The sequence below is a fragment of the Babesia bigemina genome (assembly GCF_000981445.1).
Source record: "Babesia bigemina genome assembly Bbig001, chromosome : II".
Classification (NCBI taxonomy): domain Eukaryota; phylum Apicomplexa; class Aconoidasida; order Piroplasmida; family Babesiidae; genus Babesia; species Babesia bigemina.
This window is the reverse complement of record NC_027217.1, coordinates 1,736,552-1,745,796: the sequence shown is the minus strand read 5'-3', so window position 1 is coordinate 1,745,796 and position 9,245 is coordinate 1,736,552. Positions and strand designations below refer to the sequence as shown.

The window sequence follows — 9,245 nt, the reverse complement described above, 5'->3', positions numbered from 1 at the left end:
ATTGTATACGTGTTACTTGTAAGCGAGATGTCATTGCCAAGTTGCCGCCCAGTAAGATGATAGTTCGCATCTGTCAACTGCATAAGACATTTTTCCATCCCCCAAAGTTCAACATGTCGTATTTTACGATACTTATTACACTGCTAATCGAGTTAAGGAGGTGTAGAGCTCCCGGTGCTTGGGCATGGTCTTAATCAGTAGCATTCAGCCTTGATGATTTAATGGCAACCGGCCATTGCGACTTTGTCCCACTCATTCCCTATATTTGTGATAATAGGTCAGCTTATAAGGGTATGTTCTTTGCGTAAATGATAGAAATTTTGAAACTTCACATCCTAAGTTTGATGAGGCTTCGTATTGTTACAACATATGAAATGGGTAGACGAGGTAGACGGTGTTGCATAGGATACATGAAAATATAGTAATAGTCCACTTAAGTTGTTCCTTTAGTAGTTCCGGTTGTTGAAAGTCTGTTAAAATGCCGTTGCCCGAGGTTCCATATCTTTGCTCCATTTCGCATGGAATGCCAAGCGACAGGTCTATGCATACGGCTAATCCCGCTTTTAAACCTTAAATAAGATTTAAGTCTCTCACTTTACAAGCTAAATCACCACCTAAGCGTAGTCTGCCGTTCGGAATCCGGGGGATGTACCATTCATAATGGGTTTCTCTTAACGTGTTTTCAAGAAATTTACGACCGGTGGTAATCGTGTAGTTTCCTAAATCGTTTCTGTGGCTCATGATATCCAAAGTGTGGATAGTGTGCTGCACAGACGTGACGACGTCCAGTCACTTTTGCTCGGCGGTCTGGTACTAGGATGCCTCCGTGATCAGCCTGTTCACTGTTAGGCGTATTAAATTATTATCTTTAATTTTAATATGAGCTATATCGTCACATTTGCCCGCTACATTCACCGGTTATTGACCTTGCAGCCGTGAAGGGAAATTCCTAGGCAACAAGCCAGACAACTGCTGCAATATGTATACGGTTGTTGCAGTCCATAACATAGCATCGCTCATCCTCGCGGTGTTTCTACTAATTTTAATATATTTTGACTTATTTGTAATGGGCTAAATGGGAGAACAGCTGCAAATAAAGGCGCTGCGTTAGATATTAGCCGACGCATTTGAACAAATTACGAGGACAACTGCCACATGATGAGAGGAGTTTTTATGGTTTGTATAATGTTGCTGCATTACCTTAGAAGTATGTATGCACTGCGTTGCGATTTCGGAGTTCCAGCAGACCTACTCAGCAACAATGCCCTCGTTCGGTGCCATATGAATATTGATCTAATAGGCTCCGCAACCATTATATGCCCACGCCGCGTCCAAGATACCGAGTATGTATGGCATCCTCAACCAATGTCGGATGGTCAATCTCATATCAACACTTACGTCTATGGTAACGGCAAGTTTCGTTCCGTCATTTTTACAGATGTGGTGCGCAGTGAGTACAACACCGCACTCATCGGTTTCGACTCCGATGCGTCGCAAACGAAACTTACAGTCAACTTTCCAATTTACGATATATATTCAATCACCGATCATCGACTGATCTTTATCTGTGGACCAAAAGATCTGGTTTTGAGTGATGCGTTGCAACGTCGCCTTCATCGCCTCGATGGCTATGGACAAATGCAATCACTGCCATGGGGCTCATCCACACTATTAAATAAGGAGATAAGGGAAATAGGGAAGGGTTTGGGAGTGTTTTATATTAACAGGGGGCTCCTTCATCTGCCTCTTCACGGCTGTGGGAGTAGCCCCTCACCATTATTCAATGATAGTGAGGTGACGGTGGATCCCGTAACTGGCATTCGTTCATGCGTGGCTGACCCTATGTCGACGTTTCGTATAGGTTTCCTCTGTGAGGGCCGAATAGAGCCGGTAGATTGCATGAGACGGCTGTTGGTCAACGATGACGTGGTGGACGCACCTTTACCCTATTATTATTGGAATTATGATAACTACCAACCTTGGGTGGTAGCGCGATACTTTAATGACCTAGTTCTGCCCCCTTTCCACGGCGAATGCAGATGCAAAGATCCCAACACAGGGAAAGTTACGGCCCGGATGGAGATTCGTCCCAAGACGGAGTACCTCTGTGACATTACTACCAACATCTTCCGCGACCGTGTACGCCCGATTCGTGGCGCTTGGTGTTCGGTAGCACTTCATCCAGGCAGCACATTAACCATAAAGGTCCCAACACAGCCCGTAAACCCGATTTCTATGAGAGATGATCACAACATAGATATCGACGAAGATGTTTCGAGTGTGCCATTTTCTCAACTGCCATTCATCTATGAATACGTAACTGAATTCATGCCCAATGACTTGACCACGCTGCGGCAGCTGAAAACGCTTGATGACCTTGATGTTTACACTGAAACATCATATCACAGAGTCCTTGCTGGCGATGCGCTCGACTTGGATGTTTCACAAATGAATAAAGGATTGGTGAAGCTGACTTACCGTTCAGACAAACCTCTCGCATTAATACAGGGACACAACTCGTTCTTTTATCATTGGACGCTGGGTTCGAAAAATATGTACGTCTTGGATAGGATTTTTGCAATCGTGAATGTTTCTTTCGCATTTACCCATATATACAAGATCATTGGTTGCGACCGAAGTACACCGGGTGTATTTGATCAATATGCAAGCAGGAATTACTGTTCGACCAGACGAATGAGGAACGGTATAGGGGATACGTATGAGTGCTCATTACATATTGTGAGGGATGATAAGCAGGCTGGTATCTACTGCGGACCTGATGAGGAGTTGTTACCGGACAATTGTGACTCCGTGCTGTACGATTTACACTACAATAAGGTGATGCCGTACGCTGCATCTGTACGTAAGGCGGTGTCGCAATCAATCCGAGGCTTTCAAGTGTTTGAATTTGCCTTTATAAACAACGCCCCTCTCAGCTATGCGTGTATATGCGTGGACGAACATGGGTATGAGAAATCAAGGCTCGTTTTGGAATCTAACCGTCACGACAGACACGTCTACACAGTGCGTCGCGAAGCGCCAGTTCACACGTTACTCCCTTACATTTTACTCCCCTGGCGCGACGCAGGATTTTCCACTGAATGGCTCACGTCACCAAAATCTCTTATACTACATAACATACATCCAAAGTCAGTTGTTGTACATGCTGGCACAACGTTGTCCATGACTTGTGTATTTGATCCCTACGTTCCGAACGGTGCAAACATTGGGTATATTACAACCACATGGCTGCCCATGCAACCCGATGTTTTCTATTATACTGTCAATGAAACTACACATGGACGCCAGCTTATTCGCAAGAGGTACGAAGATGCGGTCGCTACCACCCCAGGCGACCTGGAAGTCAAATTTCAGGAGATTGACAGGAGGCCTTGGTATCACATTCTGATGATGATATCGAATAAGAGAGGCATCATAGTATCGAAGGATCCAAAGAACACGAAGTACATACCCATGGCATTCGTATGCGGTAAAGCTCCCGAACCCTTTGACTTGTCCATCAGCACTGGTGACGTATCCCCGTCTGACTTATCAAGGCAAGAGTTCTATAGAACGACAGTATCTTTCGCCAGATATACATGGCATGTCGTTGAGGTTGCGGTCAAGACCACTGACCCGTACATGCAGGGCTGCGGTGTTACGTCCTCATCGGATGAGTTGTTCAAGCCTGAAACACCCCAAATCTATGATGCGGACGCACAGTCTCAGTTTGGTTGCAAGATAGACCTTCAGACTGCGGGTGAGGCAGCGTTCTACTGCCCAGTACCGTACGTCCTGGACCCACCCAACTGCTTTGAACAAGTCTCCGTGGATGGTGAAGTGAAGAACTTAAGTGACATCAGCCGGTCTCTGGTAGCGTCACATTCCAACCACTTCGTTACTTTGCGGTTCGACAGAGAACTCGTAGGAGCTGGCGATATGCTTCGCCAGACGCCGCCGTTGGAGTGTCGCTGCGTAACCATCAAGGGCATCGTCCTGTCCACCATCCAGATCGAAAACTACTACGCCAAGTAATGGGTAGATGGGATCCGGTAACCCATTTAGCAATGAACGACTTTAATTGTCATAGTTCGTGTTGGTGTCTGATGACATCAGAGGAAGTTACCGTTAAGGATCCTAAATGCTTACGTCTGTCTCGAATTGAAAATCTTCTTGGGTTAACACATCTATTTATAATTAGTGCAAATCCCCATCTACCATTAAATTAACATGAATTATAAAAAGGGTACTAACTTTTGTTGTACGACCTAAATCAAGATGCTGCGGTGCGGACGGCTCCTTATATTTTCACGGATCAGAATTTCCGCAATGTCATATACACGCAAAATGCATGATATGTGCGACCTGTCACTCTAGTTCAGCAAATCCACTGATGTTGATATGTGACCATGGTGCAGTGGCTGCTCACATTGGAGCAGCCGTACTAGTATATGCTGAGGTGAATTGGTTTGCTCATCAAACCTTAACAGAGAGCCACACAATATTCTCTATAATACTACAATGAACCATAGTGGTTTTTGCAAAATACCAGCTTTTAACTCCCATTGAACATAGTGACAGCTCAAGGCCGGATAGGATGGGAGGGCTAACATACCAATACGTGGGTATCAAGGATGTTGCAGGCACATATGTTGGATTCACATTTTATCACAGCAGCGTCATTGAACATCAGCTATGTTGGTCAGAAGTCATTATGTGGGTATATAACATCCCACCTGTATGTCCAGTAAGAACCCGAATGAGGGCGGGGTTGCCAGACAAAGGTCAGAATATTTGTAGTAAATATTCCGATATACGGTTACCTTCTGAACATGAATTACGATCTTATTCAGTTGGATATATGGCACATGAGAAATGAAATGAGGCTATATAGTTACCTTCAATTGAAATGCCAGCTAATCTGGACTTCCGAAAGGTATCGCTAATTGAACGGAGACAATCGCAGTTAGAAATCGCTTGTGTCGCTGCACTTTATGGAATGCGGGGCCCTGCCAGACCGTCTGACGCGTGGTTGAGCAGTCACGTTCATTGGGATGTCATGGGGATAAAAGCTGGACCATTAGGGCTCAAATCGGCGCACCGGTTTAAATCCTAAGCATAATGGGCAGGTAAACAAACATTTATTAGTCTAATATGAAGCTGTAGTGCTGGAAATATCCGTCGGATGTTATGCGCAAAGCGTCGTAAAACCCGCTGATACAAGACCTCATTTATGGGTAAGGTGACTCAACGTGTAGCTGTTATTAGCCGAGGAACGCTCGAAACAAAAAGTGACGCAACCACATACAGCACAAGACAGTGATTATCACGGTAGAAGATGTACAGAGTGTTTTCATTCCTTTTCATCGTTTTGGTGTGTTGTTAAGCAGGTCCGGCGAAAGGTCATCGCACTATAACTTACTACACGTAACCCATCTTGACATTACCAACGTCTACGCATCGTTGTGAACACCGTTAAAGTTTTCATGTTTCGCGCGTCTAAGAACTTTCGTAAAGTTGCATATGATAATGACGTGCGTTGTAAATACCGCATGCCAGATTAGTGCTATGGAGGGGCTGAGATGGGGTATCGCGATTGTAATTGCGTCTCCGTATTTCTCCTACACGCCGTACCGACCCCTTCGTAGCAATAATTAATACGCGAAGGTATAGGTGTCAATACTACTGTTGTGCGCATCGGCGGTCAATACATATCCGGCGTTGTACGCTGATGATTGTAGAAGCGGGTTATTAGCTATTAGACACAAATCATACAGGCATATTGACTGCATATTTTAGCATATCATTATAAAAATGGTGTACAATTCGTTGACTGACGTCCCTCGGGATTTTAGAGAGGGTATTGATTGGTTGGTAGCCCTTAAGCGAACTGGTTTCGAAAGTAACTTGAAAGCCATCAGTGACGCAGTTTTCAACTTTCTCGCACACAAGCCGGCTGGTGCTTGCCAGTTGCCAGCTTTCCAACAAGTTAAACTCAATGTTAAAAAATTTTTGGGGCAAGAGGGACTTAAAGATCGGCGTATAGTAAAACCGATGCTGGAGAGATTCAATAGGCCTAAGAACCAAAAATCCGATTTCTTCGCAAGGTTCTTTCAAAGTGTCGGCGAAAACGGTGGTAGACAAATCGAAAACAACTGGGGTATCACTGGTGAAAATATCTTAACTAAATTAGCTAAGTCAGTGGATGGTTGTAATACGTTCCTGAGAAATATCAACGTACCTGCCCAGTACAAGTCAGCTTACAGTTCTAAAGCGACATGGGATGCGTCGTGTTCGACGAAACCGGAGGATTGCGCCGCGATCTTTGTGGGAATCACGCCGATGCTATATGCAGGACTAATGTCTTTGTGGGATGCGACCGATGAATCTGCCTTTAGACTGACACCGGATAAGGCAAGAAAAGAATTGGAAGATATATTGAACGCTATGCGTTACGTAAACCCAGATTGCCGCTCTAGCTTGAGTCGTTTAGAAGTCGTCAATGCGTTGAGAGGCATAGGAATAGATGAATTAGGCACGTTGGGTACCCTAGCCGAATTCTGGATTGACCATTGATGGGATTCTGCAAAAGCTGTTTAACAATCACACCGTCGAGCCTGTGCAACCTGAAGTCGATGAGGTTGAACAGCCTATGAAGGTTGCGAAGGCTGCTAAAGTGGCAAGGTCTGTAAAGGACGCCAAGAAAGCTGCCAAGAAGGTTTCCAAGAAAGCCCGCAAGAAGAAGGAAAGGAAACAGAAAGAACAGCAAGAACAGCAGGAATCCGCTGAGCAGTGAGTGGCAGTCTTACGACTTTTCACCACGCATTTATCATCTTGAAATCTGTTGATGGCCACGAAAATGTATGCGCTTTTAATGCACAATAAAGCTCATGAATTATGGAACACAGTCCTTATATTATACATCGTTGCTTTCATAGCGTAATTCGTTGCTTGGTTGTTACTGTGTCGAATGCATTCATCTTGCCATGCCAAATGTTGTATGTACGGCTTCACCTTAAATATCACGCTACCTACTGCCTTATGGCTCGGGTGAGTGACGGCTCAGTGCAGCTTTGTACTAGATTTGTAGCTTGATAGCCACAGAAATGCAGCCTGCATTTGTGCAAAGCGTATTAATCTCAGCACGTAGCACTTATAGGCTTAATCTTTATCGTAGTTGCCTCTTGACTTACATTAACGCATTCTACCTAGACGGTACAGCATGGAGCTGCTGTTTATGAGGTGGGTCATACGGCTGTAGGTTTGATGAATCGTGCAACTGCCATGCTTCATGAAGCGCCGGCAGACGGCAGTCCCAACGTCAGAGGCGTCACGCCTCAGCATACAGAACTCTATCTCCTTATCGTATGCTACAAGGGCGCGTTCCACAGGCGAGACGGCTTGTACGTCCGTTCGCACCTTATCCGCTCCAAGGCCTTCCACTGCATCGACGTCAAGGCCTTACTAAAGGCCGGAAGATACTTTGACTCTACGACGTTGACTACTTCGCCGACGATCCTTCTGAGTTACTTGATGCTACATAATAATTATCGCAGTCAAAGTTTCGCTTGCTAGCTTGTGATACGTTGTATTACGGTAGTGCTGTGTCAGGTTAGGGCTACATATGTTTCGGTGACGTGTTAACTCGCCAAGTCTGCGTACCTAAAATACCCACTAGTCTTGTACAAACTAATCAAATGACTGATGGCGTCTCAGAAATTTCGACCAGTTTGTTCACATAATACCATTTTAGTGAGTCACTGGAGTAATACCATGTTATAAGTGGATTATGGAGGCAAGCAACCGCTTTTGTAGGTCAGGATCTCAGAAGGGGTAATCGTAGGAGAGACATTCACATATTTATTTGGCAATCAATGAGATAATAGCGCCGTGGTAACTAGCTAAGGGACTGTTTGGCCATATTTGTGAGAGATTCTAGATGCCGCCAGGGCACTCTGCACCTTGACGGTCACGGAGCGGCGCATAATGAACGACGTTACTCACTACCCACCGTAAGATTTATAAGCCCTGATGTCCTTTGCAAAATATCTACACCGAAAAACCAACTACGTGCCTTTCTCGTATGAATATTGTATATTACATTGACATGCGTTGTGAACACTGCATGCCCGGTTAATGGGATAGATCTGGCTGCTATTACAACCTGGTTGTCACCGTGTTTCCGAAATCCACCTATTTGGTGTATATACAGCATTGAATGTGTCAATTGAACGCCCGTGATTTAGAAGGCGAGGTCATTTGTGCTGATAAGCCGCTAACACAGCAGTTTGAAAGCTGGCATGCAAATTAACGAAAACTACCTTCACGTCAGCCGCTTGATTGAACGAGTCTCTATAAAATGGCTCACAATTCGTTGACTGACGCTCCTCGCAATTTCAGGGAAGGCATTGATTGGCTCTTGGCCCTGAAAGGAAGGTACCCTGACGAGAGCCTCAAGGGTATGGGCGAGGCAGTTTATCAATTGTTCAAAAGTGATAATGTTAGCGTTGAAGCGTCCACAGCTCTCCAGAATGTACACGACATTTGCAAAACGTTCTTGGACAAAGAAGGTTTGAACGAACAGTTTTTCGTAAAAGAATTCCTACATCGGCTGGCCAGGCCTATGAACAAAAAGCCCGGCGCACTCGATGAAAGCCCGGAGGTCAGTGCTAGCAGTGTGACGAAGGACTTAGTTCATGTTGTGGGCCGTTGTGAGAAGTTCTTGAAAAAGAGCAAACTCTACAAGCAGTATCCTGACGCTTACACCCGAAGTGCAACGTGGAATTCGTCATGCGCGCAGAACCCAGAAGCCTGTGCAGTCGTACTCGTGGGAATTGCACCTATGTTGTACACAGGCTTGCGTTCTTTACAGGTTGCGAGCGCCGGAGCACTCGAAGATGAGTCGGATTCCGCGGCCAAGGAGCGCATGGGAGAGGTATTGAAGGCCGTCGGTTTTGACGATTCAGAATGCCCAGCTAGCAACAGGAATGCACCCGTACACAGGGCTTTGAGACGTGTGGATGAACGTGTATTTACCATACTCCACAACCTCGCCGGGTTTTGGGTTTTCAATTGAGTAGGATTGCCGTGGCAGCCGTACACTCAGCTTGAAACAACTGATGCTGATTCCGGTTGTTGATTGAATTAGCGTCGTGTGGATCTCCATGGTGCATTTCAACTGAATGACATCTGGTGGGCTCCGATGCAAGGGACGCGACCCTCTTCACATGAATCGCTACCGTCGA

The 9,245-nt window shown here is 45.4% G+C and overlaps 4 protein-coding genes across 4 annotated transcripts; all 4 read left to right on the top strand.

The window, feature by feature from the left end:
* Window positions 1–1,209: 1,209 nt before the first annotated feature.
* Window positions 1,210–4,035, top strand: BBBOND_0207880 (hypothetical protein; the record flags this gene model as incomplete). Its single annotated transcript, XM_012912366.1, has 1 exon — window positions 1,210–4,035. The coding sequence occupies one exon, from the start codon at window positions 1,210–1,212 to the stop codon at window positions 4,033–4,035; it is 2,826 nt and encodes a 941-aa protein (XP_012767820.1).
* A 1,779-nt stretch (window positions 4,036–5,814) lies between these two features.
* Window positions 5,815–6,576, top strand: BBBOND_0207870 (hypothetical protein; the record flags this gene model as incomplete). Its single annotated transcript, XM_012912365.1, has 1 exon — window positions 5,815–6,576. The coding sequence occupies one exon, from the start codon at window positions 5,815–5,817 to the stop codon at window positions 6,574–6,576; it is 762 nt and encodes a 253-aa protein (XP_012767819.1).
* A 76-nt stretch (window positions 6,577–6,652) lies between these two features.
* Window positions 6,653–6,885, top strand: BBBOND_0207860 (hypothetical protein; the record flags this gene model as incomplete). The annotated part of the gene is given in 2 exon segments (XM_012912364.1): window positions 6,653–6,792; window positions 6,804–6,885. 2 exon segments carry the CDS (start codon window positions 6,653–6,655, stop codon window positions 6,883–6,885), a joined length of 222 nt encoding a protein of 73 aa, XP_012767818.1.
* A 1,474-nt stretch (window positions 6,886–8,359) lies between these two features.
* BBBOND_0207850 (hypothetical protein) lies at window positions 8,360–9,076 on the top strand (the record flags this gene model as incomplete). The annotated part of the gene is made up of 1 exon (XM_012912363.1): window positions 8,360–9,076. The coding sequence occupies one exon, from the start codon at window positions 8,360–8,362 to the stop codon at window positions 9,074–9,076; it is 717 nt and encodes a 238-aa protein (XP_012767817.1).
* Between the last annotated feature and the right edge of the window lie 169 nt (window positions 9,077–9,245).